The sequence below is a fragment of the Nannobrachium achirus genome, assembly GCF_963921795.1.
Source record: "Nannobrachium achirus genome assembly, chromosome: 14".
Classification (NCBI taxonomy): domain Eukaryota; kingdom Metazoa; phylum Chordata; class Actinopteri; order Myctophiformes; family Myctophidae; genus Nannobrachium; species Nannobrachium achirus.
The window spans coordinates 6,556,025-6,572,246 of NC_137821.1; the positions used below are offsets into that span (position 1 = coordinate 6,556,025).

At 41.9% G+C, this 16,222-nt stretch overlaps 1 protein-coding gene across 1 annotated transcript in view; it reads right to left on the reverse strand.

Moving 5' to 3' along the window:
* The window catches only part of adam19a (ADAM metallopeptidase domain 19a), a gene marked incomplete at its 5' end in the record, with an annotated part of 205,143 nt that overhangs the window by 103,655 nt on the left and 85,266 nt on the right, over positions 1-16,222 (reverse strand). The window contains one exon of the mRNA XM_080742331.1: positions 12,194-12,270. Coding sequence (XP_080598457.1) covers positions 12,194-12,270 — 77 coding nt within the window. The remainder of the gene's footprint in view (positions 1-12,193; positions 12,271-16,222) is intronic.

Here is a 16,222-nt window from a genome sequence, read left to right on the forward strand (position 1 = left end):
TTCTGACTTTTTGTCTGAAAAGTCCGGTTCAACTACAAAATTTCGGTTTCGGAGAGAGTGGCCTTTAACCCTGCAAGGCCCAGCGTTGCTTTTTCGGGTAGCCCCATATAGAACCTCACCCGTCGCTGCATACTGTACTAAACTATATTTAGTCTGCGCAAGTTAACAACTCCGTTGACCCATTGACCAAGGTTTTACCGCAGAAATTCCATTAGAGCAGGAGCATCAGACAACCAACAACTTTATTTACAGTTTGTGGAGAAACATCAGTAGGAAAATATAGTTCAACATTCGACCAGAGGAGGCGCTAATGCTGCCATTCCGGCAACTTCCTGAAAGTAAACATTAGACTGGCTGACAAAACTAGCGAATTTTAAGGGGTTGTTTCGTGCCCTGGTTCATGTTTTATGTACCCTTATTAGGTTATGACAGTCTGGGAGCTCGGAACTACCTTTACTTTGTGGATACAATTTCGGGAAAAGTGTTTTCTACCTAAAAGTTGGAGGCGTTCCACCGCTGCACGGAGACATCTTTATAGGACCTCATCTCGGAGCACAACAGTATGCAGCGACGGGTGAGGTTCTATATGGGGCTATCTGTCGAGGTGCCAACTTGCGCCTGGTGCACAACCGGGCCGCTCTTTGGACACCCCTGCTATAGAGTCTCCTGTAATAAGGGACTATTACACCAGACATTGCTTCCTCACTTAATCAGTTCACAAACACACATGAACACAGTACACACATAAAACTGCTGAATGTCTTTGAATTGGTAGCCAATGTTACCAAAATGTAAAACAACCTCAAGACACTAGATAGCCATGTACCTGACAAAATACTTCGTCAAGGATGTTCACAATTACAAGACCAGAGGCAGCTCCACAGATCACGTCCAACCCAGCAACAAAGGGTTAAATTCGTTCTCCTGCTATTTTGGCAACATTTTTTAAATCATTTTTAAAAAAAATGTTATAATTAGTTTTCCTGTTCTTTTTTCACATTAACATCACCATTAAATCCTATTGTTTAGTATTACAATGCCATTGGCCACGATATTTGCATATAAATACCCCCCACAGAGGCTGACATTCACACCTCCCAGAGAAGTTGAAATTCCAGCGTCTGGACGAACAACATCTCACTTTTTAACTGAAGCTATTCCTCACTAAAACATAAGTAAAATGCCTGTAATATTTGTTTCGTGATCATTAGAATGTCTAGAACATGTACATGTTATTATTGTGAAAAATATCCCCAAAATGCTAATTAGAGCATGATTTATGATTTATGATTTATGGCTATAAAACCTTACAAAAACATTATTAATTTTTTAACATTACATTTTCCTGTGATTAGGACTCCTACAACACCATCTGATTTTTTTTTTTTTTTTTTTGGCCAGTAGAAATTAATTCTGGTCTTGCAGTGTTAAAGGCCTTTCCATACTGTCTCCGACCACCAAACTTTTCGTCGGAAAGGTCCGGTTCAACTACAAAATTACGTCAATCGCATCTTCTGAAAAACATTACCACGAATTAGAGTTCGGAAAGCTGCACGTCGGAAAGTCGCAACTCTCCGGGGAAAGGTTTGAACGTTGGAGACAGTATGGACAAGACTTCAGTATCTTTTTCCTAAGATTAGTATTTCTATGTATTTGATGTATTGATGTATTACCTTGCTTATTGTAAATCGCTCTGGATTAAGAGCTAAATAGTAAAACAAAAGGACTGGTTGCCAGGAGGGTTCTTAAAAACACCTGCTCTCTGTAAACTAGCGATCCTGGTGGTTCTAAATAACACCTGTTCGGGTCCACGGAAACAGCAAGACTCGCCATCTCCGGTTTACACTCACAATAATCATATCGTGGAGATTTGAATTTATCGTGAAATCGTCCTCTGCCATTCACTGGGATCTATTCACCTTATAGTTGCCGAGCTGCATATCCAGTACCATTTAAACCCTCTATGGTAAGGCGGACCTGGAAATAACATACTTGATAGTCTTTTTTTTCCCACTCTCTATACCAAATCTCTTTGCCAAAAATAAATGTTCATATTGTCCCAGCTATATTATATCCTCCCTGTGTGTGTGTGTGTGTGTGTGTGTGTGTGTGTGTGTGTGTGTGTGTGTGTGTGTGTGTGTGTGTGTGTGTGTGTGTGTGTGTGTGTGTGTGTGTGTGTGTGTGTGTGTGTGTGTGTGTGCGTGCGTGCGTGCGTGCGCGCGCGCGTGCGTGCGTGCGTGCGTGCGCGTGTGTGTGTGTGTCTATTTACATACAACTATACAGTACATGTCCTCCCTGGGGCCACAATGTAATCAAGGCCTCCTCCATTACATTACCATAAACACTTCATCTGTTCCCAAACTGCCTCGTAAACATTTATAATTAACATTAAAACACGTCCCTGGAAGGCAACACAGACATAGCTGCTACCGTGCTGCTGCGCGCGCGCATGTATGTGTGTGTGTGTGCGTGCGTGTCTGGGTCGTCTACGGAGGCAGGCACGTAGACACATAAGACATCAAAGGGGGCTTAAGCCCCCTGCCCTTTTATCTGTCTGTAAAAAGTGCCCTCTCCAGACCATGAATGCAGTTTTTACTATGGTGAAAGAAATGCAAATGCCCTCTTTCCATGGCATACGTGAAGGCAGCGTTCAAGAGGATTGCCTCGTCCAAACTCTTATGAACTTGAAAGTAGGGGTGGGCGATATGGAAAAATACAATATCACAATACTTTCCTAAGCTGTGTCACGATACACGATTTCATCACGATTCTTTTTCATGTTGGTTTTTATGGTTATTTTTCAAGTTACTTGACAAAAACTAGACTCTCTGGGTTTTTTTGGGAGGTCTAAATTCAACTTTACAAGTATGTAACTCTGACAGTATCCAAATGAAACCAAATGGACCCGTCATTTGTATACTGTCAGAGTTAAGGGAAGACCTTGACATTTTAAAGTTTGAGAACTACTGATTTAGACCAAAATGCAGGTTTAAATTGTATTCTGCAATGATTCTCTGTATTAACGATTAAACAGGATTTTTTACAAGGCTCCCTCAATTCTATCACGATATATACGATATCTCTGAAAAGGCATATCGTGGAGACATATCGTCTCAACGATAATTATCACCATATCGCCCACCCCTACTTGAAAGAATTGCCCTCTCTGTGTAGAGATCCATGCCGTTGGGGCGCCCGCTGGCCTACTGGTCCAGGCGCATATCACTTAGGCATTGCCACGTAGGCCTGGTGGCGTCGCTGGTTCGATTCCAGATCCGGACGACCTTTGCCGCGTGTCTCTCCCCCCATTTCCTTTCAGTCTACTGTCCTATCAATAAAGGCATAAAAGGCCCAAAAAATAAAAATAAAGAAAGAAAATCCATGCCGTTGCGCCACATCTCCAGTATTGACTTGATTATGTTTAGTTCAGTGGTATCGAGCATCGAAAATAGCTGACCTCCAAGCTCACACACGTTGTGAGTTTGGAGGTCTGTTATTTTTTTTTTTTTAAGATTTGTTTTTGGCTTTTTTATGCCTTCATTGATAGGACAGTAGACCGACAGGAAATGGGGAGAGAGATGGGGAACGACATGCGGCAAAGGTCATCCGGATCGGGAATCGAACCGGCGACGCCAACAGGCATCATAGTATGTGGTATGCGCCTTGACCACTAGGCCAGTGGGCGCCCCCTGGAGGTCTGTTATTTTCAATATTTTCACCAAAAGGCCCTTTTAGAAATGTTAGCCCCTGCCTCTCTAACATTCTCTGCACGTCCCTGTACGGAGGAATTGCCACATTATAAATATAAATGTCCTGTTCTGTTTAGAGCAGCCAGCAGTACTTATGTAACCCCCCCCTCCCCTACTGTATCATATTACCATGATCTACCCCCCCCCCCCCCCCTACACACACACACACACACACACACACACACACACACACACAGTACTGTATCACATTACCATGATCTAATCCCCACATGCCTCTCCCTCTTCGCTGACCTACATTCCATGGTCCAGACCACACCAAGGCTAACATAAACACACTCACTGCCAAGCTGGCCTCTGCTTCACCCACGTACACTACAGTACAGTAGGTTATAGTACAGTACAACACACTACAGTACAGTAGAGTAGGCTAGAGTACAGTACAAGACAATACAGTACAGTAGGCTATAGTACAGTACATGACAATACAGTACAGTAGGCTATAGTACAGTACAAGACAATACAGTACAGTAGACTATAGTACAGTACAAGACAATACAGTACAGTAGGCTATAGTACAGTACATGACAATACAGTACAGTAGGCTATAGTACAGTACATGGCAATACAGTACAGTACAGTACAGTACAGTAGGCTATAGTACAGTACATGACAATACAGTAGAGTACAGTAGAGTACAGTACATGACAATACAGTAGAGTACAGTAGAGTACAGTAGATGACAATACAGTAGAGTACAGTACTGACTAGGTGCTCGGACTACCTACGTAATTTTTGTTTAGATCGATATTTCTATGCATTTAATGTACTGATGTATTTAGGTATTACCTTGCTTATTGTATTGATGTATTACCTTGTTTATTGTATTGATGTATTACTGCTTATTGTATTGATGTATTACTGCTTATTGTATTGATGTATTACTGCTTATTGTATTGATGTATTACTGCTTATTGTATTGATGTATTATCTTGCTTATTGTATTGATGTATTACTGCTTATTGTATTGATGTATTACTGCTTATTGTATTGATGTTATCTTATTGTAAGTCGCTCTGGATTAAGAGCATCTGCTAAATGCCTAAATGTGTGTAAATTGCAAATTGTACAACAGTTATGGTGTAAGTAGTGGCATAGGCGATTTTAAGGGGTGTCCTAGGGTGCACGTGCAACCCCTGGCCGCCAGGCGGCCATTTTGATTTTTTTTTTTTTGTAATGTAACTTTACATCCACTCAGACCGAATACAACAACACCCCCTAGTGGTAGTGATAGAGGCTGGCAGCTCCAGGCAGCCCCCCCCTCCCCTCCTGATGTGATGTCATATCCACGCGCCAGTATTGAAATTGAAAACAACATCTGTTAAAAATAAAGCATGGAGTTCGAGCTCTTCACTACTATGGACGTGACTACCGGTAGATATTATAATATAGCTGCTTGCCCTGAAACATCACATGGAGAGGATCATTTTGTACCTGACTTTCCTCTACAAAACACAGACCTCAGGCTCTATCAGCCAGGACTCTTGTCTCACTGTGCGTGACTGAACCATTTCCTCCTGACCAGCCCAAGGTAAGACTAAGACAGTCAGATCATGCTTTTATAAACCCTATTATATTAAGCCCAAAATGGTTCTGCCGCCGTGTAGAACCGAACCGATACATTTGGGTACAAAATTAACTGCAGAAATCCGCTGAAACAACATTACAAAACCGCTAATATCCGCAATTTTTTTCGCGCGCGCGCGCGCGTGCATGAGGTAATAGAGGTCGTGCACCCCTTGCTGGAAGAGGCTAGAGTCGCCTATGAGTAGTGGTGTAATGTAACTAAGTAGATGTACTCAAGTACTGTACTTAAGTACACTTTTGAAAAGTACAATCCAAATATTGTACTTTTACTCCACTGCATTTATTTGAAAACTTTAGTTACTAGTTACTTTGCGGATATAAATTATAATATTATAAAACATACATAAACCACTTTAGCCCTATTTTATAGCTTGGCTATTTGAAAATAGTACATCTACAAGCTCACAACGCATCGCGATGCAACACATTGTGAGCTTGTAGATTTGTTTTATTTTCAAACATGTTACACCTTTACTTTTGGTACTTTGAGTACATTCTGATGCCAACACTTTCATACTTTTACTCAAGTGCAATTTGAATTCTGGACTTTTACTTGTAACGGAGTATGTCTACTTTGCAGTATTGATACTTTTACGTAAGTATAAAATCTGAGTACTTTTTTCCACAACTGTGTGTACAACAGTACATTACAGTTGGCTATATAATACATGACATGTACAGTACACTATAGTTGGACCTTTCCTCGTAGATGAAATTCTGCACAAAAATTCCAGTGTATCTGTTAATTACACCAACATTGTTCTTGTGAAGGACATTTGTACTGAGATGAAGACTCAAAGACACTGTAAAAAACATGATCCTCTGAGTTAAATGATCATTGTATATTTTACAGTGCAGAGCAGCATTAACAAGACCGCACTCTGTCGAGGTGCCAACTTGCGCCTTGTGCTAGTAACAGGCGAACTTCAAAATCAAATACGATTTTCTGTTAATCTTGGTAACCTTCGTTTTGCACTGAAGACATCCTTTGAAAATACAGTCTTTATTTATTTGTTGAATATATATATATATATATATATATATATATATATTACTTAACTCATATATATATTAGGAATTATAAGACACAATACTTATGGAATGTGGGAAAACACAAAACAGTATATCTCCAGCAGTTTGTGGAACAACAGTGTAAGTCCGTACAAACAATATTCAGCAGACAAAGGGAGCAGATAACATTAAAACAAACAATTGAACAAAATGAGGGGGAAGTGCATTAACAATTTAACAGATTAAAAATTACTAGTTTGTGGTTTACAGTCTGGTAAATCAAAAAATATCTGTATTAAAAAAATATATATACTGTATACAGTATATGGACTTAAGGTGGTTGCACACTGCACTGCGAGTTGCGTTTTGGAAATCCGAAAGCCGTAGGCCAGGGAGAGAGAGAGGACAGAGAGAGAGAGAGCTAGGGACTCAGTGCGACAGCTGCGAAAATCGGAAAAAAATCAACCCTGGTCCGAAAATAAATACGAAACGGGCGGCAGTGTGCAAACGTGATTGACATAACGTGAGGTTGATTTTTTTATTCACGCACTCCGAAATTCACTCCCGATATTTGGCCAGAAAAACGCAGCAGTGTGCAAAGACCTTTAGACTGTTATTCGTCTCAGGTACTCAATTGTAGCAACAACTTGTCAAGGCTGCTCTCAGAGCAGCATTAATGACATGCATAGAAGAAATGTTAAATTGCTGCTCCGGGGGGCATTTTTTAATGCTCTCACTTCATTTGCATTCAGACTCAGCAGCTGAATGAAAGGTTACATCTTGTCCTGTAAATAATAAAAGGGTTTTTGGGGGTCTTTGGGGCTTCAGGCTGAGCAGGATCCTCCTTGTGATTCTCTGCACGCCTGAGACCAAGGAGACAGCTGACACCGACATGTTGCCACTAGGGATGGAGCTCCAGACAAGGGTCCGCTACAAACTCCATGACACTTTTATTGAGTACCCGGTAGGGCATTCACAAATAGAGATTTTTAGTATTCGAATTATTCGACCTCAAAGTATTCGAATAGTCGAATATTCGACAGGACTGGCCAAACTGTCAAATATTAAGCAAGCAAGAGCGAACATTGTGAAAATAGCAGATCTACATGCTCACAACGCCTCGCTTTGCGAGGCGTTGTGAGCATGTAGATCTGCTATTCTCACAATATTTGTCTGTGGAACCGAGTCACATTAAATGTAATACCTACAATTCCAAGTGCTTGTCAGGGTGGGGGTCCCCAGTTCAAATGTTTATTTTGGGGTCACGGCCTAAAAAGGTTTGAGAACCCCTGGTATAGAGCATTAACACATTCATCCACCAGGGGCATTGACAACTCATTCTTATGACTTCCTACTGTATCTAGCCAAGCTTTATAAAACTATCTATTTTATACTATATTATAAACTATACTTTATAAAAAAAAGCGAATATTCAACTTCGGTGAACAACGTCGAATAGTTACTTTGATATTCAAATATTTTAATATTTGGTGAATGCCCTAATACCCGGTATCAATAAGCTTTGGGCTTATCAAGCTTGTTATCGAGCATAGCGGCCCATGACGTCACGTTTAAACAATCAAGACAAGAGGCCATCAAGAAATTATTACAAGTATTATTCATATAATATAAAGCCATTTAACACTTTTTGCACACCAATGAATGATTGTTTTAATAATATTTAATGATACAGTATGTGTTACTTTTGTCAACTGTCATCTTCATAGATGGTGGTCAGCCACGAACTCACAGTCACAACAACTGGCCAATAAAAAAAGGATACCAGTTCTGTTGAGAATTTGTCTTCTCACATCTTTCCACAAAGTATTAGAAAACACTCAATAGTGGGCTTGATAAAAGCCCGGCTCAATAAGCAGGATCGATAAGGTGCTCCTAGTTGTCACTGAGGAGAAGGAGACAGCCACTGACATGTTGTCACTGCCTGGGTGAGAGAGAGAGAGAGAGAGGAACCCGACCTCCCCTCGGTCCTTGGACCCCCGTGGAGCTGCCTTCTAATTCCCATTAGCCTAGCCGTCTTTATTGAGCCCCGAGGTGCAGGAAGGACACTTCCTGCCTCCGCTCAACAGCAGCAAACACAAAGCTATCAAACACTCAAGGCTCTATTTTGCTCTATTTTGGTCCAGTACCAGCTCTTATGCCTTAACTTAAAGGCCTTTCCATACTGTCTCCGACCACCAAACCTTTCGTCGGAAAGGTCCGGGTCAACTACACAATGACGTCACTCGCATCTTCTAAAAGGAATTTTACACATAATTAGAGTTCGTAACTCTCTGACAGAAGTAAGAGGAGAGGAGCAACGCTTCACTGTTCAGTCAATACCACGATACTGTAACAAGACATCAGATACACATGCTTCCCACAGATTACACACACACCCAAAGTAAGTGAAAACATGACCAAGGACAAAAATAACTCCCATAACTACTGGGAGATATACAACAATGTGTGAAACCCAGCAGCAAGATTTGTGAACTGTTGCAATAAAAGAAGGCTGGCGAATGGAATACAACCACTCTTAAGGACTACTAACCATTAAGTGCCCCGAGTAGACCTCTAGTCTAGACCAACTGCACATAAACAGAGCTGCTACCTTTAAATGCATTTTAAATCTGAGGCTTTTTTTTTTGTATAACGTTTAAATAGCTGTGCTGTTATTTGTCCCAAAGTGATTGCAACATATTGCTGCTATGTGTTTCAAAAGGCTTTGTTATAGCCTGTATGTATAACATAACGACCAGGGACGTGCCGGGCCCCTGAATCAGCCCGGGAAAAAGAGTTGGAGAGGCCCTCATTGCGCGCTATAGAGAGAGATCTCTCTATAGCGCTGCTGCTACTCAAAGATTTGTGACAAAGTGACAAGCCAATGGGCCAATTACATGAGTTATATTTTGTCGTTGTCGGGTGGAAACCTTGTATGTCAAAAACCGTTTTGTTTTGTATTTATCATTTTAAAAATGATTTAAACTAGTGAAAACAGCCGATCTACAAGCACACAATGCCTCGCGGTTGTAGATCTGCTGTTTTCACTACTTATGTGCGACGGCCTTGTATGAAGCAGGGCTTTGCTTTGCGAAAGAAATGTACAAATTTGAAACTTGGAGATACGAGGTTTTTGCCCGACAGTGACGATTTACTTTGTTGGCCTCACAGCCCCCAAAATGGAACAAAGGCCGACATTTTATTTTTATTTTCTTTCCTAATGGCCGGCCTGGACCGGCCGGGAATGAACCGGCCGTTCGGGAGTTGTCCCGCTTTTCCCAATGGCCAGCAGTGCACGATACTGACAACGACACAATGTGACATAGCTCTGTAGTGTTTACACAATGCAACTGTACAGTACTAGAAGTTAGGGCGGCTTTGCCGACCTCATTCTAGGCCTGTCCCCTCGGGTGCTCGCAGCTGTCGCTCGATGCAAACATGCAGGGTCATCATAACTGTCTTTACTGGTCCATTTGGTTCCATGCATTTGCAGGACGCACGCGTGAAGTTTGTGGCAATTAGCCCTATTCACGGCCCGCCCACTCAGCAAATTTCTCAGCAAATTCCTGGTGCTGACGTCAGTTTAGAAGGGGAAACTATAGGGGGGCACGGTGGTGCAGTGGTTAGCGCTTCGCCTCACAGCAAAAAGGTCCTGGGTTCGATTCCCGCCGGGGGACGCTGTGGGTGCTGGGGGCGTGTTTCTCCCTCCGCGTCATCAGCGCCCACACCCTAGGTGGGGTCGGCGATAAGGCCTTTCTGTGAGGAGTTTGCATGTTCTCCCCGTGTCTCCTAGGGTTGATACCCTCATAAAAACATGCAGTAATCCTGGTCTCAATAATGCCTCCCCCTGGCCAGCCGGGGTGCTTGATGGAGGGGAAAGGAACTGGTTGGAATAACGTGTTCCTTCCACGCGCTACGTCCATCCCGGGGAAATCCCCCCCGGCAGGTGAAAAGAAACAACTTGGACTACACATGCATTGAAGGAAGCATGAGGTCAGTCCGTTGTCTCCCCAGGCGTGGCAGAGGGAGAGCAGAGCCCAGGATTACATAGGCAATTGGCACTGGGTGAAAATGGGTTGCAATATTAAAAAAAAAAAAGAAGGGGAAACTATAACAGAAATAGCTGGACTTAAAAGTCAACAAATCATTATTTCGAACGGTAAAGTAAATTATAATGCTTTGTGCCTTTTACTATCTTGTGTTCTTGATCATGCTAGCCGTATTTTATACTTTACTATTCGGACATTGCATTAAATTTGTGATTTCTGTGTTAACTCTATGGGCTTTTAGCAGGGTTTTACCCTTCAAAACGTGACTTCAGCACCAGGGGGATGCTGAGTGGGCGGGCCGTGAATAGGGCTAATTAAATCATTGCTTATTGTTTCGCAGAGCAAGGAAAAGACATCTTGATGCTTGGTGTTGTTGTTGGTGTGTGAAGAAGTGGGGGGGAAGGCGACGCTGCTGTAACAGCTTGATGGGTAGAGAGTCAAAGTGTCCCTGGGCAAGGCACTCAACCCCTGAGTGCTCACATTGCTGCTGAATTAATAACGCCCACTGTTGCTAATAATTAGCATGGAGAAATGAATGAATAACGCCCACTGCTGTTAATGATTAGCATGGAGAAATGCAGAGAGACAAACTGAACAGTGTGTAATTATGGTAACCTTGTGCTCAGTGTGGGTAAAACACAGGCTGAGGAGATGAAGAAGGCTATGATCTATGGATCTGAGGAAAGAGTTATCATACTGGGAAAACGTTGCTGAGTAGTCTGTATGTTTTAAGAATTTTGCTCTTTTGCCATAACAAAAAGTTGAAAAATAGCAATTTGAAGGCATTAATAAAACTATTATTATTGTTATACAGTTATACAGTGGTCACACTCCTCTATTGTCTTTGTGCCTTAATGGGTGCATTAAAGGATAGCTTTTTTTTACAACAAGGGTTCATATTTTACATTGTAATTAGACGGCTCTTCCTCAGCCTACAGTATACAGTATGGCTTTGGATGTGCGTGCCCTTTTGCCAGTTTTTCAGCCATTTACCCTTTACCAGGTAAGGGGTAAATGGTGCATTTATATAGCTCCTTCATCCAAGGCGCTTTACATAGATTGTGCATTACATTCAAACACACATTCACACACCAATGGTGGAGGAAACAATGCAAAGCACCAACCTGCTCACCGGGAGCAACTAGGGATTCAGAGTCTTGTTCAAGGATTCTTCGACACTAACTCTGGGGGGAAGCCCGGATTCTGGGAACCCTCCGTGTTGTAATGACGGTTTCTCTACCCCTGAGCCAATGCCACCTCTATCTCTAGGCATCCCATGTTAACATTCTCATTCACAGCCAAGGCACGAGTTTCCCGTGTTATTTCAGTACCCCCATATTGCCACAGCCCGTGTTTCCCGAGTTTCCCCGTAAAAATAAAAAATAAAAAATAAATACATCTTTCTTTTTCAAAAGAATTTTCTAAAATGCCTAAAATGTATTAGGCATGATCGCAATCGCGAAATTGCATGTTTAGCCCCATAACAAACACATCTTTCAAAATGGCAGCCATGTTTGTTTACATTTGAAGACTTTGAAGGCTTCTCTCTCATGAATGCCTGAGCGGATTACCAAGCGGATTTTTTTGTTTGAAAGCTGTGAAAAAGTACTACACATATGGTGCATGATCTAGGCATGGGCGTGCACGATCCGTGCACTAAAAATGTATCCGTGCACTAGACATTTAGGAACGTGGCAGTGAGGAACTTGGGGGCCATTTTGAAAAGTCAATGAATGAGTAAAATAATTGGCAGAAATATAACACAGAAAAAGTACTCACTGGTTGCGTTCCACTTGCAGCACCAGTTCCAGGTCACTGGAGGTCAGAAGGATGTCTCCTCTGTCTGGGTACTGAGCCTGTTGGAGGACACAGGAGAAGATTCACAGCTTCAGTACAACACATTGAAACAAACCTAGACGTAGGCCTGTCACAATTATTACATAATAATCGTCTAATCGCAATTATTGCGGGCTCGCTGAAAGGCGAGACCAGTATGTTATACCAAAACTTTATAGACCAAGGATATTCTCCTCAAAAAAATGACCGACAGTACAAAGACAGGGCCCTTAGCCAATGAGGAGCAGCGTTCTTGGTGACATCACCAGCAACAAGTGCAACCTGATATCAATAACAACACCACCCACATGAAATCTTTTGCAGTATGTTCTCCCAAATCTTTAGATACTAAAGTATATAAAGCAGGGATGTCAAACTCAAATACACAGTGGGACAAAATGTAAAAAATGTTACAAGTCGAGGGCCGGACTGGTTCAATGTTTATTTAAACGCAAGCTTGCGGTCACGGGCCCTCGCTAGGTGCCAATGAACTAGTGCATTGTGGGACTTGTAGTATTATGGTGGCGCGTGTGTAGTAGACTGACTCACTGCCTCAGCCTGATGGCATCACAAGTCTAATATTTCCCCCAGTCCATCCATACCCTTTGTTCTGATGGTTAAGCTGTTGTACTTACATGCGGGAGACCTTGGTTTGAATCCCAGGCATTGCATGTGCAATATACCAGTGGGGCAATTCTAATAGTAATTAAATATCATCCCAAGGGCTGAAGATAATTCATTCACAGGCCTGATTTGGCCACCGGGCCTTGTGTTTGACATATGTGATATAAAGTATATAAAATGTAGGAGTCTCAGACTCCAGTAATGTTGGAGTGCCCGTTGGGCAGATTTTTTATGCCCATATATGTTGGAGTGCCTGTTGCGTAGATCTTTGTGCCCATACATGGTGTTCCATGTGAGCCCACACTGTTTCGTAGGAACAGTATTTCTGGTTTGATATAATAACATCAGAACAAACCTACAAGCATCGTACAAGACAAGACGTGCATTGTACATCGTAGAAGATCACAAACCAAATGATGTCCTATACTAGGAACACTGTGATTTATCATCCCCAAGCACTGAAGCCCAAATTAGATTGCCCATTATCTTGTATTATGGATATTATTACTTGCATCAGCGGAGTGCGCAAGTAATAATGTTAAAGACCGTGATTCTGCTAAACTTTGACTAGAACTCATGACATGCACCCATCATTCAATCTTCAACTTCAGACTCCAATTCTCCATCTTTGTTAGGACACACCCAGTTTTAAACTTTCAGATCAAATCCTCCCAATGTTATTTACCGCCTGGATATCCTGTTTCACTTGGAAATACTTCACAATAATGATGGACAGTCTGATTCTTTTCTCACAGTATTGGTTTATTCAAGTAGATACATTTAAATATATTGAACTGTTTCTGGTTTCGATACCTTTTCATTGATTGGCTGTCCCGCTTGTCTGTCATGCTTTGAATGCATGTATTGTAAGTATAGTGATTCAGAGCATTAACACCCATGGGGCCAAACTCGTTCAGTAACGAGATAAGGCCACTGGAGGTCGCTGTGCCAAAACTAAGTTGTCTCGTTGAGAGACGAGACAAGGGGTTAACTGTGCAGCTGCGCGCATGTTGTGTTCCCTGTGAAAGACCCTGGTCCATACGTCATAACGTGACTCGCACAGAAACAAAATGGAGCGTCTAGGCTGCATAGACTTCCATTCTATGGTGAAACATAAAAAGGGCTTTATCTCTGAATAAGGTGCAAAGAACGCCAGGGAAGCAGAGATCTGATTGTTTTCACGGCGACACTTTACCGCAAATGGTCGGCCCCGGTTTGGATTTTAGTTTCGCGAGCGTTTGTAAACAAATGGATTATCTTCCTCAATCGTCAGCGGACACTCACGTGCACACGCACGAAGCTTCCAAGGCTCTTCAAAATAAAGCGTAAGTGAACGGCAGCACCAGCAACAGCTAGAAATGTTAGAAACCTTGGCTCCCATTGTGTTAACAGGGAGCAGGCAGGTACGAGCAGCTCTAATGGTAGAAATATGATACAGAGGACTCGGTTCAACAGGCTGACCTGCTGCGTATTAAGAGACTAAAAAGATGCATTCAAAAAGATGTTATTTCATTTTCACCAGACACTTTTAATTACACACTTGGATGAGTCACAAGTGCATCACAAACCTTCTGGCTACGAGAGACCAAAGTCAATGTTCATCCGTGTGGACACAACAGATCTCCCTCAGAGCAGAGGAATAGAGAGGTTCTAGTCGTGACATTTACTCCTATTGATTGCGTTGCATAAAGAGCAAAACGCTCCTCGGTGTTGAATCACATTCAGTGAAAAGGAAGTGTGGAGACCATGATGATGATGTGGAAAGTGGATTCCTGCTGCCGGGAGACATCACTTTCCTTACAGCCGCTCCATCAATGCTTCTGGATGGAACCCAGCTCAGCACTTAGGGCTGTCACGATATGACATTTTACATGACGACTAATTGTCACTCAAATAATTGGCGATTAACGATTTAATTGTGTTTTTATCATTGACAATAACATTTCTGTTTGGCTTTTAGGCTTTGAAGTTGCACATGGCAGATATGACACAAAACCTAAATACATGAAAAAATTACTGACATATTTGACAACTTACTACTTAAAAAATAACATTGATAGTGGAAATAGCCGATCTACAAGCTTACAACGCGTCGCGAGACTCGCGATGCGACGCGTTGTGAGCTTGTAGATCGGCTATTTCCACTATTTCTGAAATTTTTCAACATTCACGATTATGACGATTATGACAAAATAATTGCGATAATGTCAAATAATCACGATTAGACGATTATGTAATAATTGTGACAGCCCTATCAGCGCTGTTACATAAACTCTATCTACACTACACTAGGGAGGGGACGATAAGCAATAGTATCATTTATCGTGTTAAAAAAACGATAATCGTGTAGTGGAGATTTCATTTATCGTGATATCGTCCTCCGTCATGCACTGGGATCAATTCACCTTTTATTTGCCGAGCTGCTATCTGGTACCACTTAAACCCTCTATGATTGGTAAAAGGTACTTACTTACTCAATATCCGTACTTGATACAGTCGTTTTTACACTCTATATCAAATGTCTTTGCCAAAAAATAGCCGATCTACAAGCTCACAACATGTCGCGTTGCGACAAGTAGATCTGCTATTTTTTGGCAAATGTTCTGCCCAAGGATAATGGATTTTGATTATCATGATAATATCGTAAATCGCGATTTCTTTTGTCAAAATAATCATGATATGACATGTTCAGATCGTCAGATCATCCCTAATCTACACCCTTCTCTCCTCTAGCTGTTCTGTGCTCACACAGTTCAGCTTTCAGGGCTACACTTTATTTCTTTCTTCTTTTTACAGCCAGAGAAGGAAATAGACCACAAACATGTCATCCATTTAGAAATCACTACATTCCTCCATCGAGCTAGAAAATCACACACAAAGGAAACCAAAAAAAAAAAAATACAACTATATAGAAATATTTGCAGGCAGCTCTCAGAAGCCAGTTAGCCCTCTCTCTCTCCCAAGGCCTCGAGCCTCACAGGATTTCTCCAAGCATAAAAAGGTCACAGCTTCTTAAGCCATTACAAAGTGTTGGCAGCTGTGAATTGGGACGGCAGGGTTGGATGCCACGGTGAAACTCCAAGGCGGCCACAAGTTTCTCTGACAGGACAAAATGTCACAACGCTGCTTCTTTCTGAGCTCTGTGGCCTCTGGAACAGCCTGCCAGATGACCTGAGATCAGCTCTCCATCTCCTGCCTTCTATTAAAACCTTTAGGCTGTGGAGAGAGAAAACTTTCATCCATACAGCAGCCTTTGAAGTTTCCTCCTTATTTAAATCATTCATCCCTGCAGCTATATTGCTATATATTATCTCCAGCCTTCTTTTAGGCCAGGAGTCTTCAACGTTT